Source organism: Oryza glaberrima, chromosome 7 (genome assembly GCF_000147395.1).
Source record: "Oryza glaberrima chromosome 7, OglaRS2, whole genome shotgun sequence".
NCBI classification, from domain to species: Eukaryota; Viridiplantae; Streptophyta; class Magnoliopsida; order Poales; family Poaceae; genus Oryza; species Oryza glaberrima.
Genome location: NC_068332.1, coordinates 9,614,217 through 9,633,802, shown reverse-complemented (window position 1 = coordinate 9,633,802; position 19,586 = coordinate 9,614,217). Strand labels below are relative to the sequence as shown.

The 19,586-nt window shown below is 42.7% G+C and overlaps 2 protein-coding genes across 5 annotated transcripts; both read right to left on the bottom strand.

Annotated features, from left to right (window-relative positions):
• Nucleotides 1–3,767: 3,767 nt before the first annotated feature.
• LOC127779544 (serine/threonine protein phosphatase 2A 57 kDa regulatory subunit B' theta isoform-like) lies at nt 3,768–8,450 on the bottom strand. Of its 4 annotated transcripts, none has more exons than XM_052306347.1 (4): nt 8,152–8,450; nt 6,409–7,823; nt 4,200–4,573; nt 3,768–4,095 (listed from the first exon to the last, which is right to left on the bottom strand). In XM_052306347.1, exons 2-3 carry the CDS (start codon nt 7,600–7,602, stop codon nt 4,214–4,216), a joined length of 1,554 nt encoding a protein of 517 aa, XP_052162307.1. In that variant the 5' UTR covers nt 7,603–7,823; nt 8,152–8,450; the 3' UTR covers nt 3,768–4,095; nt 4,200–4,213. The 4 variants fall into 4 exon arrangements, with proteins under 4 accessions (XP_052162307.1, XP_052162308.1, XP_052162310.1 ...); XM_052306348.1 differs by having other exon boundaries at nt 8,188–8,450; XM_052306350.1 differs by having other exon boundaries at nt 8,288–8,450.
• Nucleotides 8,451–12,729: 4,279 nt separating this feature from the next.
• Nucleotides 12,730–13,582, bottom strand: LOC127779545 (uncharacterized). Its single transcript, XM_052306351.1, has 3 exons — nt 13,422–13,582; nt 13,180–13,268; nt 12,730–13,053 (listed from the first exon to the last, which is right to left on the bottom strand). The coding sequence occupies exons 1-3, from the start codon at nt 13,473–13,475 to the stop codon at nt 12,900–12,902; spliced, it is 297 nt and encodes a 98-aa protein (XP_052162311.1). The 5' UTR covers nt 13,476–13,582; the 3' UTR covers nt 12,730–12,899.
• Between the last annotated feature and the right edge of the window lie 6,004 nt (nt 13,583–19,586).

The window sequence follows — 19,586 nt, the reverse complement described above, 5'->3', positions numbered from 1 at the left end:
TTAAATTTAGGGTATATCTTGCTAACCAAACTAGATTTACTGCATCTAACAATCCCACCAACCCTGTCATCCAGGTTGATCAACAAACATGTACATCAAGTAAGATCATTTGTATCGCCCAACCAGGGCAACCAAATCTAGGACAAGCAAATGAGCATCAATGAGGCATCCAAACAACCCAGCACGTCCTAAGAGTAAGTGTGATAAGACTCGGATGATTGACGGTGCCACTTAAATTTGGATGATAAGATGAAGAGAAGTGGGGAAAGAGATGAGTTATTTCTCATACAAGAGGCAACTTGAACTTGGGTGCAAATAGTATATTAAGAGTAAACGAATAAAATAAAATTGTATAGAGTATTGGGATTAATATATATATATATATATATATATATATATATATATATATATATATATATATATATATATATATATATATATATATACAGTGGCGCTACCCAGCGGCACGGAACAAAATGGCGCCACACACAACGAGGAGATGTCAGCCCACCAAATCTATCCAAGGTACTGGGGAGTTAAAATTTAATTGGCGGAAATTGTGGCACAAAATAAAAGACTGCCCACCAAACCAAACTAACGGACTATGGAGTTAAAAAATAACTTGCGGAAAATGTGGCGCAACGTGAAGCAACGAACCCTCGCCCGCTGGACCAAACAAAGACGAATGTGAAGTTAAATTTTAACTAATACTATGTTGGGTGATGCGCTAGGGCGATTTCGTTGTTGAGTTAAAATTTTACCTATATTCCGGCTGTATGAATGAGCCGTCATTAACTTAAAATTACAGGTTGGTGGTTATGTAGTTAAAAATTTACTGGTAGACGATGATCGCTGATGAAAAATAACACAGCTATTTTGCAGATTCTTTTTTTATGGATGTGTGTTGTTTCTGATAACAAGGAATATGAGTTAAATTTTAACTTATCGTAAACTGGTATGAGTAGATGAAAAATTTTGAGACATTAGGCGGTGGTGGCGATGTGTGATGTAATTCACACTTTATTATTTATTGTTTTGATGCACATCTCCCCGGAAATTACGTCGATGGAAATTAACTGATGATTAATTCACCGGATAGAAATCAACTCCATGTCGCCGGATCCGCCGGTCAAAAAACTGTGAAATCCTAGCGTGCATTGATTTGGCGTTAATTCAATAAGCTGTTAGAGGAGGCCCCAGAATAAGTGGAATTTTTTTTTCATGCGATTCCTGTTGTTGTGGATAATGAACAGAGTCCTAGATCCGAAAATAATGCTTGTACACCTAAATCTAGTTTTCTCTCCACAGGGAATGGGATTTTTCTTTTAGGTATGGTCAGATTCAACTATCGTACATCATTTAGTTACTTTTACTGACAAATTACAAATAGTAAATATTTTACTCCAAACATTACATATAGTAATTTTTTAATTGTCAATATACTGATATGTAGATTGCAATTCTTTTGTAAGATGTCCGGATGCATCTAATCATATAGGAATCACATGTATTAGAAACTAATTACACACAAATAATGCAATAACATATCGGTGAGATCAAATAACAGGATAACGTCCAACCAAAATCAGGAAAAATAATTGATTGATGGTGTTGTTGATCCTGGCAGCTTTCTTCTCCTTCTGGATCCGTCAAATGGAAAAAAGGTGGCTCTCGGTGGTTTCCAGATTGAGAACGGAAACAACGGGCGGTGGTCGCTCCTTCCGCCGGTGAAGAAGATGAAAATGGAAAACTCGGAGGGAGGCATGCTCGGTGCCACCGTCTCCATGGATGCCCGCCACTACTCCATGGATCCGGAGGACAAGCTCACCGCCGTGAAGGTCGCCGCCATCTCGCCTCCTGCCCATAGTCTTCACCCGTGCAGGATCCACGCGGGAGGAAGGGGGCGCCGGATCCGCGGACGCGCCACCCGCAACCGTGCCGGATCCGCGCTGCCATAGTCGGATCCGCGCGCATAGGGCGCAGAGCGGCAGCCTGATCCGCCGCCGCATCGCCTCCCACCCACAGTCACCCGTCGACGCCGCACATGCCACCATCGCGCCATCCACACACCTCAGCGCCACCGGATCCACCGCCCTTCCTCCTCGTCACTCCTCCTCATCCCCGAACCACCACCGCCGCTCCTCCTCGACGCCGGTCCTCCTCATCCCCGAACTGCCACCGCTCCTCCTCATCGCCAAGCCATCACCGGAACCACCTCGCCACCACTCCTCATCCCCTAATCGCCGTCGCCGTTCCTCCTCTGCACAAGGAACCACAAGTCGTCGCTGATCCGTAAAATGTGGAGAGGAAGAGGAAAGAGTGGGTGGACGATTTGTACAATGGGAATCCGTAATATATATACCAGATAGACACAATATGTCGAGTTAAAAATTAACTGTGTGGTATGCATCAGATCGAGTGTATGTCGGGGATGGGTTGGGTTGTGGGTCGCTGAGTTAAAATTTAACTTGCGCGTGGAGGTGGGTGGTTGAGTTAACAGTTAACTGTGTAGCTTGCACCAGATCGAGTTCACGTGGGGGTGCGGGGTGGTAGGTCGCTGAATTAAAATTTAACTATGTGGTCTGTTTAAATTGAATGTGCGTGGGGGTAGGGCAGGGGGGTTGATTGTGTCAGGCACCATCTAATACGTGGCGCCTCTAGCGCCATATAGTAGTTCTATATATATATATATATAGAAAAATAGATGGAGGGAGTATTAGTATGGAGTGATAGGATTAGTATACTAGAGATAATATCAATAAAATATGAGTCTTGATACAGTTAACCAACTTTGTTATCGAACTTGTAGCTTTTCAAACTTGCAATAAATATCTTGAACCGTACCGTACCTAGAGGTAGTAATGATCTTAAACTTTTGGCCTATAAAATATAAGAGTTAGGTTAAACAATGTTAGGCAGAAATTCAATAAATTTTTTAGCTAAAATATTTAAGAGCTGATTTGGATTGTCAAAGGGCCGGTGAGCCCTGGCCAATTACCACCCCTAACCGTAACACCCTAGCTAGTTAATTAAGCTCTTGCTCTGAAGAACCATAACATAGCACAATCCTTTCACATGAAATTTTCGGAGGTAGTTCCTCCTTTTTACAATGTAAGTTATTCTATTATTTTCTATATTTATATTGATGTTAAAAAAAATCTAAACATCAGGGGCGAAGACAACGTGGGGGCGGTCTTTAGTCCCTCCTACCCCTACCCCCTAATAGACTATTAGAGCCCCCATAATACCCCCTAAAATTATAATCCATATATTTATATATGAGGAGCTAATATAGACTTTGTTTAAGGTTGTTAGAAGACCCAAAAGGCTAAAAAGGCCCAAAAATTCCTAACCCAACCCTAAATCTCTCTTAGTTGCTTTTGGTCATTTTGGTTTAGCCCCGCTATAATTTCATCCTAACTCCGCCACTGCTAGACATATATATCTATCTAAATTCATTAACATTAATATGAACGTGGAAAATACTAGAATGACTTACATTGTGAAACGGAGGAATTACATAACGATTTATAAACCCGATCAAGCACAATGTAAGACCGGATCAATCCTTTCACATGAATCAAATTATTCTGCGAAACAGTGTATCAGAAATAGCATTAGACCTGAATCTTCCCAGACCCCTATTCCGTTACCTTTTGCAAATGACACAGGCATGACCTATTGAAATTTAAAATAGGGTTTAGGGTTAGACAACCTACGCCGTTTTTCACGTGCCGACTGAGGAAATTACTTGAATGATAATCACAAAGCGATAAACTATACCCCCATTTTATGACAAACACTCCCTCAGAGAGTACTAGATTTGCTTCCATTTACAATCCTGAGGGCCTATATATTTAACTAAACAAGCAAAGAAAGACACAGGATCCCTTTTTGGCAGATTAACCATTCGCCATAGCAAACTACAAGTAACAAAATAAGCCAGGAGTCCCAAGACATCTGATTTACAAAAATGAAAGCTAGTCTAACTGACCCAACTGGCCTTCTCAGAATTTTTCCCCCCTTCATTTGCACACCTTCATAGACCTTGTATATACATTCAATCCTGTACAGTATCTCATGATTCTCCAAGACCTGACAATAAAAAGGATGAAGATATGATAACTTGCATGAACAGCTAGAAATATAAAAATTGCTGAGATTGACCCGACCACGATAGAAATAGCAAAAATGCTTACCTTTAACAAAGTTCCTACACAAGTGATGATGTGCGAGCAAGGGATGGAGAGATGAGGACGGCCTCGCCACTCGTGGCTTTTGCTGATGCAACCTCTTCTAGGCGTTTCCATACAGATTCTTGCTTCAATTTATGCTCCTTTTCTTTAGCTTTGTTTTCCTCATACTTCCTCAAACATTCTTTGTAAAGTTCAGGGTCACGATCAGAGAATAACTTTTGTACGTTAAGAGAGAGACTTTTGACAGCCTGGTTCCAGTGCTCAATTACATTTTTCTCCAGTGCAGAAAAGATGATAGGCAATATCACCTTACTGTTTTGTCTAATTAAATTCTCAATGTGGTCGTTGTTCCACAAAAACAATGCCCTCTCGGCAACCTACAAGGAGAATATACACATTTACTATTAGTGAATTTGTGCTACTATCATGATATAAGAAAACAAACAGAAAATGACATACAGATCATACAAATATTGGACTATAATCATTAAACTAACACATCATGCATCATGATCAATTATAAACACAAATAGGCAACACTAGGGTAGCAACAAACACAGCACATCCATGAAAGCAGGAAGATCTACATTGGGAACACTAAAACTGGACAAGGTGAGAATGACCGCAACAGGAGACAGTTAACAAAAGTGCACAAATTCTAAGTTTCTAACTGAAGAAAGTTATAATTCTAATTGGATGTACATGACCCAACATCACCATGAGTTGTGATCACCAGAGTCAATTTTCTTGTTTCTACAAGATCTGGTAATGCAGTGGTAAATCATTAATTGCCCCTACATCCGATCCGGAAATTGCCAGATTAATTTTGTGATGCTGGCAAAGGTTAATATGCTTGCATGCTAATCAGCAAAGAAAACATAGCACATCTTCCACCCCTAGCAAAAGAGTTTTCAGTTGAAAAACCATGGATGTTCAATTTACTAACCCCCAAGAGTACTTTATTTGCCATGTAAAATTCCCTTTCAGTGTGTCTATGAACTAATAACCGATGAGGCGCTGATGGACAACTAAGTGCCTGTTTGGCACGACTCTGGGTTTAAGTTGCTCCACAACTCCACTCCAGGCCCAACTCCTGAAGAAAAATTTAGGAGTTGGAGCTCTACCAAATGGGCCCTAAGAAAATAGGTCATATATAACTAACAGCAAATCACATCGAGTTCCAGATCCTCAAAATGAATACATTATTCTGCATTGTTATTATGACATATCACAAAAAAGCTAAATTAATCATTTTAGGATGAGTTAGTTTGCGCAAACAAAAAGGATATAGAGATATGCGATACAGCTTATATCCACTGTCCGAACTATGAAATACCATGAACATATGATTAATAAATTCATACATAGAAAACTCAACAGACCTATATTACCTGAAACACAAATGATAATTATGATGTGCCAATCAAAGCTAAATTCACAACAAAAATATGTAAATCAGAAAACAAGAAATAAGTTATAGTTTCTTATTCTTAAAACTTAACCAACATCAAATTCACAAAAAAAAAACAAGTGCTTATGATGATTAGATGACAACACCCTCAAACAGGCAATGGCAGAAACTAGCTAGCTATGTGGGACAACATTCTAGGAAAGATATATCGAGAAAAGAGAAATACCAAGTTGATTATAAATGCATGGAACCAAAAGTAAATATACTGTTCACCTGAATAAACAATGCAAAAAATAATAGCACAAGAAAATGGTCAGAAATCTACTTAGTAGTAGAAAATAGGTTTATCATACCATTTAAGCTTGTCTTCTCAATACAACAGAATAGAATTACTAGCACCAAACTACTGTTGTCCATTAAAGGAAGAGCAAAGAGGGAGAGAATTCAGGAAACAAAAAAAAAATCACTCTTCCCAAACAAATAGATACAACAAAAAAGGTAGAAGGCACAGCAGAAAACATAAAAGGCAAGTTTTCATTAAGACGTAGGAATATAGTTTTACCAAATACATCAGCATCCCGATTAGAATGTAAGCAATCAAATGCTATACCTTTACAATACTGCTAAATATAGATAAACAGAAGAAACATGTTATGAAGCAATGAATACAACCACAGTTAGCAGACCAATAATATTTCAGACAAAGATGTACTTGTTTCAACTACGATGCAAATTTTAGCAAAGTAGGCAACAGAATTGCACAGAGGTGACATTCATCAAGTGCATGGTAAGAAAAATTACCTGAAAGTGAGAACTATTAAGGCAGCATGCAATCTGGCGGAAAAGGGGAACCATACATTTTTGGAACTCTGCAGGTTGGGTTGCATCGAGTATCTCCTCCAATTCCCCCAAAAACATCACCTCCTTTGTGCTGTTTGTGATAGGCCAGTATTTTATGAGGCCTCTGATAACAGTATCTGCGAGCTTGCAATCTTTTTCAACAAACTGTGTGATGCTGTAAGACAACTGTTGATGGTACAGTGCGATGCACTTTGGCTTGTGAAGTGGAATTAAGGTCCGTACCAGGAACAACTTATGCTCTTCCTTGAGTGGTAAAGCAAATCCATTGATGATACTTCCTAAAATTTCCAAGAGCTCAGCTATGCCATTGTGTTTTTCAGTTTCATAGATGAACTGGTAGAATATATTATTGATAGCTTTTCTAATAAATGGCCGATACACCATGAACTTTCCATAGATACGATGAAGTGTCATCTTTAAGTACTCCCTCTCCCTAGGGTCTTCTGAGTCAAAGATGTCAAGTAGTCTTAAAATGAAGGAATGGTCGATATATCTCTTAGCTAATTTGGCATCTGTTTCTGGAGATTGGATAAATTTCAATAGCAACTCATAGACAATCTGCAAGTGTGACCATGCAGGATCCATCACTGCTTCATCCTCTTCTAAATCAAAAGCTTGAAGCACCTTTTTCTCTCTGGGTGGAGAAATTAGTGTCCTGAATAAGTTTGCTGAAATCATTCTTGTAATTTCCAGCATAACTATTTCAGGAAACTTAACAGTGGCAGACACAACATAATCGACAATTTCCAACAGAGTTTGGCTTTTCATTTCCTTCTCCTGTATGTTCTTTGTCGGATCAGTAAAGTCAAACACAATGCAGCACAATTTTAACTTTCTGATCAGCAGATTCTGTTTCTCCGAATTTGGCACATCTTTAAAGCTCGGCAACGGTTGAAAGCTAGAAGAATACAAATTGCCATTTGTCCTTGTGTTTGGATTCTCTACACGGTTTCCACTCCCATAGCTGAGCCCAGTACTAGAGATAATTGGCGGTTGGCTACCCAAGTTAGACGTGGCCCTATCAGCAACTCCGAGACCTGAAACCTGGTCCAACACGGAAGGGCTCGTCCCAGAAAAGAAATCCTTATCAGCTGACTTGGCATTCTTCCGCCGCCCAAATATTTGCTTCATCATAATATCACCCAATATAGCTGACGCCACCCGAATCAGTGACCACCAGATACAATCTCAAAAACCTACCCTGAATCAGTGACCACCCTTTGTGCTTTCTCCTCACAAAGTAGCTACTACCACATATCATACCCTAATTCCGCTCCCGCGCTGCAGCTTGCTCCCGTTCCACACCGCAAAGCTGAAGATTGGGGATGTTATCGCACCAAATCAGCCACTCCAACCTGCAATACCCAAAGGGAAGGATCAGCGAAATTGTTGGCAAACAACCCAACACTGCAGAGAAACGAAGCTGCTACTACATTCATGATACATCTCCCAAAACCAAACTGATCTGCTATCTTCGCCGCTAAATCGCGCCAAGGATCAACAAGCAATCCAACCAATAATCCCATCCCGCCCGAGAAAACTACCTCGAAACCCTTCTCCCTTCCGCCCCCGCAGAACCACCAGCTTTTGCTCGAATCGGTGCCGGATTTTGCGACGGAGCTACAGTACAAGACGACGCTAGAATCCCAAACTAGAAAGGAAATGCAGAGGATCGAACCGTACGTCGAATCCGGAGAGGGGGGAGGGGGGCAAACCAACCGAGGCCAAAGGCAGGGGCTGGTCGCGGCGAGCCACCGGAAGATGGCGAGAGAGGCGGCAGGGAGAGGGTGGACCGGGCGACGGGGCACGGGGCACGCACCGGTGTCAGGGGGCGGCAGCGGGTGACCCGCGGCGCGCGGCGGCAGGGGGAGGCGGAGGCGGAGGCGGCGGCGGCGGCGTGGAGGTCGTGGGCGGTGGGCGGCGCGGTTGGTGGCGGCGTGGCGTTGGGGACGAACCAAAGGTGGTTGCTGCCGCTGGTTTGGCGTTCCTTCGCTGGAACCTGACTAGTACTACTACTGCTGCTACCTGGGCAAAGACGGCAGACGCGAGTGGTTGACTGGGTTGCCCAGCTTTGTGGGCCGTGGGTGAATCGGGCCCATCCACCCGAAGGGTTCGTCGGTATGGCCCGTTACGTATTGACTCGGTCTATTTCCGTAGGTGCTGTGTATTTCCCTTTTTTTTAGTATAAATTTTCGAATTTGCTACGCATCTGGCGACAGATTTCTCGGTCAAAATTTGTCAGATTTTCATCCGTTGGATTACGTATAGATCTGTACCAAGGCTGTGATGTAGGGTTAGATAGGGTGTTCGGTACCCGTCCCCTGAGGTAGGAGTTTTATTTTACTCTAAGCCTGACATGATGTAGTATCTTTTTCACTAGGTTTATTGGCTCAATGCAACAAAAAAATAGCAACAATGCCCCACAATGTGTAATTATAGTGTGCAAATACTAAACTTACATGTGTAATTACTAAACTTACAGTACTATATAACTAAAATTACATTTGTAAATTCTATTGATATGACATGTAAGTGTACTTATATAGTTACACCGTAATTACACTATAGTTACAGTGTAACTATAGTGAAATTACACTGTAGCTTTTAGTAGATGGGTTGGTTATAATTTTTTTTGCAATGTAAAGATCTAAAAAATAAAATACATGCAATATATATAATTAATATATGCTGATGCATGTATAGACTCTTCTAATCTAGTGATCAAATGAGCCTAATCCAACTATCTAAAATCTGTGTGATTTGGACCCAAAAATCTGGCGCATGATGGATAGCTAGTCCCTAAATTTTTCATAACCTACTCATACATTGACCGATTTGGAACCCCAATCATGCAGATTTTGAACCGTTGGACTTGGATCAGACCGCTTAGACCTCTTGATTAGCAACTAGTAGTGGCTTGTACATTATAACATATCAATTACGTAAAAACTAATTAATTTTTACTATTATAAAAATTAAATATATTTCTGTTCAGATTTTGATATGTGATCTGTGTTGGTTTGAGTTGATTTTAACATCATTTTGTACTCATTTTTTTTTGTCCGTCGCAACGGTATCCGATTGTTTTATACCTCAGGTGGCCACATTTGAGTCTCCAACGAACTCGATTGTACGTACACTATCTCTCGCGCATAGTGCCGCCCTCCTCGTTCGTCCCCAGTCGCCTGGGCCTGATGCCTAGATAACCTGTCGCACAAGCAATCCACATAGCTATTTCTGGTGGGCCATCAGAGTGAGGTGAGCGGTTCTGACACAGGCTGTATTTAGTTCGGGGGTGAAAATGTTTGTCCGGTCACATCAGATATACAGACACATATTTGAAGTATTAAACGTAGTCTAATAACAAAATAAATTATAGATTCTGCCTGTAAACTGCGAGAAGAATTGGTAAATGTTTACTGTAGCACCACATTGTCAAATCATGGAGCAATTAGGCTTAAAAGATTCGTCTTATAATTTACACGCAACCTGTGTAATAAGTTTTTTTTTCTATATTTAATATTTCATACATGTGTCCAAATATTTGATGTGACAAGGTGAAAAAAATTACCAATGGATCTAAACAGGCCCATAGTGAATCTTCCTAGGATTTACAAATGTATCACAAAGAAATTAATAGTCAAAATTGGATCATAAGAATTTTATTTTGTTGACATTCAAAGTACGAATATTCTTCAATTCTAAAAAGGTAAAAAAAAAATGAAATTGCTCAATCCTCATCAAACTCCTCACTACTTACCATTTACATTTTGCACACACAACCATAACTGTATAAATAATTGAGAAGTATATGTCTAATGTTGTATTAATAAGTAGCTAAGTTATACGAGTGTGACTCATATCTTGTTTCCGATTTATATGTTTATTGTCGATGCGAGAGACGATACATATGACACTGACCATGATTACTATTATGTTCCCGCAAGGTGTCATATATTTTACTGCTTATTCTTATTCGCAGGCAAGATAGTACACAATATATATTTTCATTTAAAATTATCTTCACCCGTTGGGTAATTTTTTTTCTAGTGAGATAAAAAATAACGAATGACTTAAATTCAAAATTACAACATAATTTATACAAAATTATATATATTGTAAAACATTGTAATTACACCGTAATTTTACCACTAATCTCTTTTCATCATTCCTATAGTTGATGTAAGTCATGACTCTCATGAGAGGAACAACATAAAAACTCATTCAACCAGCGCACAGACTTGGATGCAAACACGGAGCAACAATAGAAGAATCTCGGTAGAATCCAAGGATTAAAAATCATCTACTTTTGATGGAAAATCATTTTTCCACCGAAAACCAATCCCTTGCAATTTCGTTGATAATTAAAACCATGATAACCGAGCAGTTGTTGATGAAAGACTGTGAAAATTAGAAAAAAATATCAAAAAAATAATTTTTGGTATAAATATTTTTTGAAGGGACTCTGTAAGTCACTCATTTGTTTTGTTAAAGAAAAACCAATCGATTTTTTATGGCCAGGATCTCATCAAGATTCGAGCTAGAAAGTAGTGATATTTCACTGCCTTTCATCGATAATCGCTCGGTCATCATGGTTTTTAAGGGACTCTTTATGTCACTCACTTATGTTGTTAAAAGAAGAATCAATTGGTTTTTGAATTATGACCAGGATCTCATTAATATTTGATCAATATTTGTGTTAGGAAGTAGTCTTATCCCCTTCAACCTCTCGCTACACATGTCACCTCCCGATTTCTCCCCCATCTCCACTAGGGACTTGTTCCCTCATCCCTAACACTCCTCACCTTTCTTTAAGGGCCCCTTTGATTTGTAGGAAAAATATAGGAATTTTGGAGGATTTCAATCCTATGGAAAAAAAAATCCTATGAAGGCATTGGAAACAAAGGATTGAATCCTATCCAATCCTTTAAAATTCCTATGGAATGGGTAATCCTATGCACATTTTGGAGGAAAGTTAGCAAGAGGTCTAACCTCAACATTTCCTTTGAGTCTATCTCTCTCATCTGATTCCTGTGTTTTTCCTGTGGTCCAATCAAACGGCAATTCCTGTGTTTTTCCTGTGTTTTGCAATCCTCTGTTTCACAATTGTATTCTTGTCAAAATCCTGTGTTTTTCCTATTCCTCTGTTTTTTCATTCCTACGATTCAAAGGGGCCCTAAGTGGATTCACTACTTACTCCAAGGCTGTGTTTAGTTCACATCAAAATTGGAAGTATGATTGAAATTGGAATAATGTGACGAAAAAATTGAAAGTTTGTGTGTGTAAGAAAGTTTTGATGTGATGGAAAAGTTGGAAGTTTAAAGAAAAACTTTGGAACTAAACACGGCGCAAGTGAGTTGTCATCATCTTCCAACTCTAGCAACATGCCATCACAATTTCAGCCTCCCTTGTCTCCAGTGAAGAGCGCCACTAGATCTAGCCCCTGCCATCTCCTAACCATTACATGCTTCCTGCCACATTGCTCTATGCCCATCACCGGTCTTCTACCACTCCTCTTTCCTAAACCAGCTACTGCTCATTGCTACAGTCATCAGAGCTAATTACAAAGCTTGCTAGAGAAAAAGATAGAAAGCTCAAAACTTTGTTTGTTTTTAATGAAAAATAGTTCGCTGATGCTTAGCAAGTCATTGTGTTTGAATTTAGGGCTTGTTCGAAAGAGTTGTTGCAACGTCCAGCTGCACTCTGCAGAATCGTTTAAAGGATTCCTAACGATTAAATGTACAATTTTTTTAAAAAACTTTTTATATAAGAATTTCTTTTTTTAAAAAAAAGAAATAAACATTTTTTTCTCAAATTCATAGTAGTAGTCAACTATACGCTAATGACATTGTTTGTTCTTTTCACGTTAGGAGAAAAAGGAATGGCAAAAGCAAAATAACATCTTTCAAACAGGGCCTTAATTAGCTTTTTATCGCGGTTTGTAAAGCTCCACATAGAAGTAATCTGAGTAACGTGAATAGTCTAGTATGATGAGATGAGACGTACGCTAGTCGTATGAATAGCAAGTGCATAGTGCACTTCTCATATTCTCCCCTTCGAGTGTGGCAAATCAAAGAAGTGGAGAGAAATTGGCGTCAAGGGCTCCGAGTGCCGTGCCGTAGATTCATATCGGATTATCGGTGAAAAGTGCCCATATATACCTGAGACTGGGGTATAGGCGAACATACACAAGCACAGACGACGTACCCGGATTGAAATGGTACACCGCAATTCAACGCAACATTAAATTTTCCGTCAATCAAAAGTCAAAACTGCATACGCATTTGTCTGATGAATATTATTCAGATCAGAGACCAATATTTGTATACGCTCAAATCAAATATTTGAACATGTTGAAACATGCATATGAATTGAAATTCCGGCAAAACGGTGGCATATGGCAATCAATCCCACCAGCCAACCGTGTGGTCTTAGTACTTGGGCGGGTCGGAGAAGAAGCTGTTGATGCCGGGCATGATCTCGGGGCGCTTCCCGTCGATGAACTTCCTGAAGCCGTGCTGCGAGTAGCGCTTCCCCTCGTCGAAGTTCTCCAGCACACCGGCCGCCCTCTTCTCCTTCAACACCCTACAGGCCGGTACAGATCCATCAGATTTTTCCCATCCCAAATCACCACCACATCATCTCGAAGCAAACGATTGGTTCCCGTCACAGATTACGTCATCTCCAAGATGCATACGCATGGGTGCTTACCTGACTTCGGGGTTGCCGGTGATGTTGCGGACGAGCTGGCCGACGCAGATGGAGACGGCGACGCCGGTGGCGAGGAAGAGCGGGTACACCTACACACAGCAACCAAACATGGCGGAGAGCGTGAGAATTAATCTAGATCTCGTCGACTCTCGATCGGAAGCCGAACAGACAGATCGGGAGAGCGCGCTCGTGGGAGATCGATACAAGGAAGGGCGGAGCGCGCCGCGCGTAGTACTACATACCTCGGGGCGGATCCACCTCTTCCAGGCGGCGGAGGACGCGGCGGCGGCGGCCATGGCTGGCTTGCTTTGCTGCTGCTTTTTCTTCTCCTCTTTTTCTTCTTCTTCTTGCGGCGCAAGAAGGCGAGGCGAGGCTAGGAGAGATCTCTGGCGCTTCCGAATTTTCGGCGAAACGCGTTGGCTTGCTCGCTGGCGGATTATATAGGCGGTGCGCGGGTGGGGGCCCACGGGGTGGGGTAGGTCGAACTCGCGTTTGGTGGTCGTTCCTCGGGTGGGCCCGGGGCCGAGACGAGTCGCGGAGTCGTACGCGTGACGGCGCGTGTGGACGGACGGAGCGGAACGAACAGCGTGCATGTGGGCACGATCATCCGGGGTTGGGTTTCTTTCACGTGCCGGAACTGATGAACAAAGGTGGGGATGAATAAATGCGCCCCGTTTCTGCGGGGGGAATAACAAACGGGCACCTCTTGCAGATGCCGGCGTGATGCTTCTGATGGCTTTGCACTTTTGATTTGTGAAATGGGGTAGCAAATTCGTACACGGCATTACTGTTTTTCTTTAATCTCGGATAAATAGTTATTTCTCGAGTTTTACTTTTATTAAAATGAAATATATTTTTGTAACGCGATTTATGACTGTACAACTACCTTTTTCAAAAACTACGAGAGTATAAATACTCAGGTGAACTTTAAAATCAATCCATGTTTAACTCAACTCAAGGCAAAATTTGCTAAAGGACACCGAAAGATTGCGGTATTTGCTGTGAGACACCCAAAGATCGTGTATTTGCTCGTGGACACTGTAAAAATGTGGTAATTAGCTGGCGGACATCGGCCGTATTATTTTATTATTTCCGGTAGAAACGGAGAGAGAAACTTTGATTAAAGACAAGTTTGCCCATGGGCCCACTTGTCAATCTCCCTTTCTGTGATCATCTTCTTCCTCTCTTTCTCTGTTCATCTTCTTCATCTTCTCTCTTTCTCATTGCGCCGCAACCGAGCTCCGCCGTGGCCGAGCCGTCGTGCGTCGTCGCCGTCGACGGTGAACCTCGGCAATGCTGCGCCGCCGCACCGCCGTGGCCGAGCCGTCCCAGTTACGAGCCACGATGCGTTGCCGCCACTGCCGCGGCCGAGCCGTCCACCAAGCCGCCCCGCCGCCGCTCGGCGAGGACGAAGAAGCCGTCGACAAGTGCGCGCGCTTACTGGGGCTCATCTCGCCGGAGAGCTTGAATACGGGGGACTTCTGTGGTGGGGATTGGAACATAGGGTTGGTGGGGGCGGCAGCGCCTCCGCGTGCTGGTGGCCATGGGTTCGAGGTGGGACAAGGCGGAGAGGTCAACGAGAAGGGCAAGGAGCACACCGACGAGGGAGAAGAGGCCGGCGAAGGGGAAGTCCCGCCAGGGGTGTCACGTGGCAACGGCGTAGTCGGCGGCGGCGGCGCTGCCAGGCGTGCGTCGCGCTGGCGGCGAGACGCCGGTGCTGATGAGTGGCACGAGGCACGACGCGATGGCGATGGTGAGGCTGACAAAGGTCAGGATGTTGTTCGTGCGGTGCCGTGGCGGTGTGAGGCACTCGCCAGAGGAGTCTGCGCTGGACGGCGACGTCTAGGCCGCCGCGAGGAAGAAGGGGAAAAGAAAAGAAGAGAGAGAGGAAGAACAGTGTCAAAGGGTATTTTGGTACAGACACAACTCTTTCTCTCTCCATTTCAACCGAAAATAATAAAATAATGGGAGGAGTGTCCAGCAGCTAATTACCACATTTTTACAGTGTCCACGAGCAAATACACGATCTTTGGGTGTCTCACAGCAAATGACACAATCTTTCGCTGTAGCAAATTTTGCCTTAACTCAAAATTGTTTGAACTGTGTAACAGCCGAAGGACTGAATTTTAGGGTTGTTTTGGTGAAGTGGCATGTGGCATGAGGTAAAATATTTTTTCGTTTTTAAAAATAACAGTAAATAACTTCCAAAATTTTTCTCAATAAATTATGTTTAGCTTACGAGTTACGTACAAATAGATAAATCGGGTAAAATCTAAATAAATAATATTTGGCCTATAGAAAATAATTTTAAAAATTGGATAAATTGTCTTTTGTGTTTAATAAACTTATTTTTCTAAAAACAATTATTTTGATTTCACATATACTATTTGCCAATATGATAATTTTTATTTTCATTTAATTTAAAATCCAAATGCAATTCGAGGCTTAGGTTATATATTTGATATTTAAAAACTAATAATTGGACAAAAGAAATTCTTAAAAATAAATGCTGCAATGGAATAAAGTTGATATTAGATATAGAAATGAGTCAAGGTCGTTTAAGATTACAGATTTTTACCTTCGTTTTCGTTAGCACACTTTTTTTTCGCTGGGAAAGGCCGAAGGAGGCCATCCGAGTATATTAAGAAGAAGTAAAGTTACAAAGAAAAACACGATAGAAGCTGTCGAGGACGGACGTGCATGAGGCACCTCCAAGAACTACACGCTAACCACACAAGCACAAACCACTGAAAAATGGAACCGAGCACCAAAACGACCCCCGCTAAGCGTGGCCGATCGCCGCCCGGCCTACAACAACATCACAAAGGCGAGACTCCAAAAAACGATGCCCCCAAAGAGGTCATGACATCAAGGACGCCGCCATCGCCCATCTAAGAAAGATGTGGTTTTCACCCAAAGAGAACTCGCCAAGAAAGGGGGAGAGGTACCCACGATAACGCTCCCAAAAGGGTTACGACACCCGAAGGCGTAGCCGCTGCCGGCCTGGTGATCATCAAGCGAGGCTTTCGCTTGGAACCCCTACAACCTTTCAAGTAGTTTGTCGCACATCAACTCAGTGAACCACCACACAAGCATTGGCAGTGCGTGGCTTCCACCAAGACCGCACCGGCGCCCCTCCGCCGACCGACTTCCGAACTTGCCGCAGAACCCTGCTGCCAGCTCGCTGCATCCCACCGCTCCTCCCCTGAGAGCTGGCCCAGGCCACCTCCGTCCCGCCACCCGCCGGCCTTCTCGCCATGTTCGGCCAAAGGAGAACCCGGGACTAGACAACGTCGCTTCGGCCGCTTGAGCTACTCCCGCCGACCAGCAGCCATCTCAACCCAACCGAAACTCCCCACAAAGAAGGGGAGGAGCTCAAGAAGGGAGAGGGTGCTGACCGGCAACGAGGAAGAAGACGCACCGCCGCCAGCTCTCTTTGCACAACCGCTTCTCCCATGAGCACTGACACCGGACCTGCAACGCCGAATCCAGCCGCCACTCGAGGTCTCCAACGCCACCACCGTCAAGCGTCCCAGCCACTCGCCCACTGCGCCTCCTCGTCGCTGGCAGCGGAAGCCAAGGCGTGAGGCGCCGCCGACGCCACCGGCTGCGGCAGCCTCGGGGCGTTCCTCCACCGTCCGGCAGCCATGGTGGCCGCGAGCTGCTCTGGCCAGATCCGCCTGCAGCGGCGTCCACGCCAGTGCCCCCACCGCCACCCAGTCCCGGCCGCCGCGACAGCGCCGACGCCCCTCCGGCTGCCGCGGCGACGCCAGTGAAACCACCGCCACAGCCGCTCTGCCGCCGAGCCCACAAGGCCCCGAGCCGCCGCGCCCTCGCCGTCGCGTCGTCGCGCCGCCGTACCGGCCAGATCCAACCTCAGAGGCGCCAGATCCGCTGCCTCCCCATGTCGGCCCGCTGTCTTCGCCTTCGGCCGTTGAGGTCGCCGTCGTCAGCTATGCCCCATCCTCCCCACGCTGAGTTGGTGGCCTCCGAGCTTGAAAGGCCTCTCTGCCGCATTCCCAGCTTGCCGCCGGCGAGCTCTAGCGACGGCGAGGAGGAGGAGGGGGTGGGGTTGCGGTGGCGCGGGTGGCTAGGGTTTTCACCCCCCGAGCCGCCCGCGTGAGAGCGACGTGGGGAAAGACTTCTCGTTAGCACACATTTCAATCTACTAAATAAGTAGTACATTTTGTGTGAAAAGCTTCTATATAAAAGTTGCTTTCAAATATCAGATAAATCCTCTTTTAAAGTATGAAATAATTAAAACTCAATCAATCATGAACTAATGACTTTCTTGTTTTGTGTGCCTGCACCAATGCCTCTTGTGTGCTACTACCTCGGCCTCAGAATAAGATTACTTTTGTAATGAATCTAGACACCAAGTACGAAGTAGTAGATTGCTAACACAACACTTCATCTATAAAGAAAAACCAATCCTAGGATAAATCTAGACATAGTGCATGTCCAGATTCGTATTTAGAATTGGACTTTTTTTTTTGGACTGAGGGAGTAGATGTTTACACAACTAAAATGAGCCCACGCCTTAGGTGGTTCAAGATATGGGTCCATCTTGTATATGGGAGAATGTAGGGCAATTGGCTATCTAACACATCACTAAGAGATCCGCTGAATTTCATCCCTAAAATTTTGGTTTGGAAAATCCTAAAGAGAATTTGGTATGTCGAAATAGTTATCCTTCAAAGAGATTGGTTAAAATCGATTTCCTAATAGTAAGTGGGTTTCATTTTCCCTCTGCAAGATCACGTTTGCCCACGGCTCGTGATCACGCTCGTCCGCTTGTCTTGAGACGGATTGGGAGGGAAGCTGATTCCGTACAAGTGGAGAATGAAAAATCAGGATTGGGGAACTTAGTTTAGGCTGTGTGTAGTTCAAGTTTAGATTTTGGTTGAAATTGAAGATGATGTGAATGAAAAATTGTGTGTGTATGACAGGTTGATGTGATAGAAAAGGACTGAAGTTTAGATCCAAACTTTGGATCTAAACACATCCTTACTGGAGAGCCAGTAGGAAATCTCTTGGAACCGATTTTTAACAAAAGTCCTCCAAATCTGGGATTGCGAACCATTTTCCGATACTGCTGGTGATACTCTACATAAACATGATTCGGAAAGTAATCATTTTAGGATAACCTCCTCCTGAAATCTAGCAACTGTCTGTGGGAAAAAAATTATATATGAATTTGAATTCATGGCATTTTGACTGGTAACCTCTAACCGGTAGTCCCAACTTTCAGGAGGTAACCGGTCAAATTCCAAGCTTGTGTAGCCTCGTGCATGTGCAATTTGTTTATTATGGGCGTGTTTAGATACATGATGTAAAGTTTTGGCGCGTCACATTGGGTATTATATAGAGTGTCGCATAGGGTGTTCGTGCACTAATAAAAAAACTAATTATAGTATTCATCAGTAAACTGTGAGACGAATTTATTAAGCCTAATTAATCCATCATTATTAGCACATATTTAGTGTAGCACCACATTGTCAAATCATGGAGCAATTAGGCTTAAAAGATTCGTCTAGTAAAATTGTCGTAATCTGTACAATTAATTATTTTTTTAAGTCTATACTTAATATTTTATGTAGGTGTTCAGGCTCTATGAGGTTTTGATTATATATGGTACTATTGTTTCCTACTATATATCAAGGAGATTATTAAAAGATTACTACATTATTGATATTTTGTGGTGGCCGAGGAAAACTTGGCAACCTCGCAAATGTCCAGCCTGGTTGGAAGGGAGTTCGTTCGCTGACTAAAACTGAGGGGAAGGCAATATAATATGTTTTATTTTCTTATAAGCCACCGACTTGCCCACTTGGCCTCTAGAACAAGTCATGTGTACATCATGCTTTCATGCATGCATATCTTCTAGAGGAGGAAAATGCCTTTTTCTTTTTTCCTTTTGGAAAATGCTTTTGACCTTTTGTGCTTGCATGTGGCCATTCCATGGCCAGTCCAGCTCCAAACATGCTTTGGCCGCTCCAGACAACATAGAGACATGAATGAGCATAGGTAAAATAAATTTGTTATATAATATTATATATATTGATAGCACAATCATATAAATACAGCGAGGAAACCGGCCAGCTGTGTATTTACAGCAGAACAGAACAATATTAGTTAGCTAGCAGTGTATTTCTTTTTTTTTTTTACCTTTTGAAAATAAAAGGAATTACACTGGAAATGATCATTCCTAGATAAACAGACAGATATATGGACAAATATGTAAAGTAGCAAGTCCTAACATGGGGAATATCATAATATCTATGATATTCCCCATGTTGAAAACTTATTGTCGATTCATTCATTTATATATAGGCATTTTGAAGCCGAGAATCAAATCGATATATATATATATATATATATATATATATATATATATATATATATAT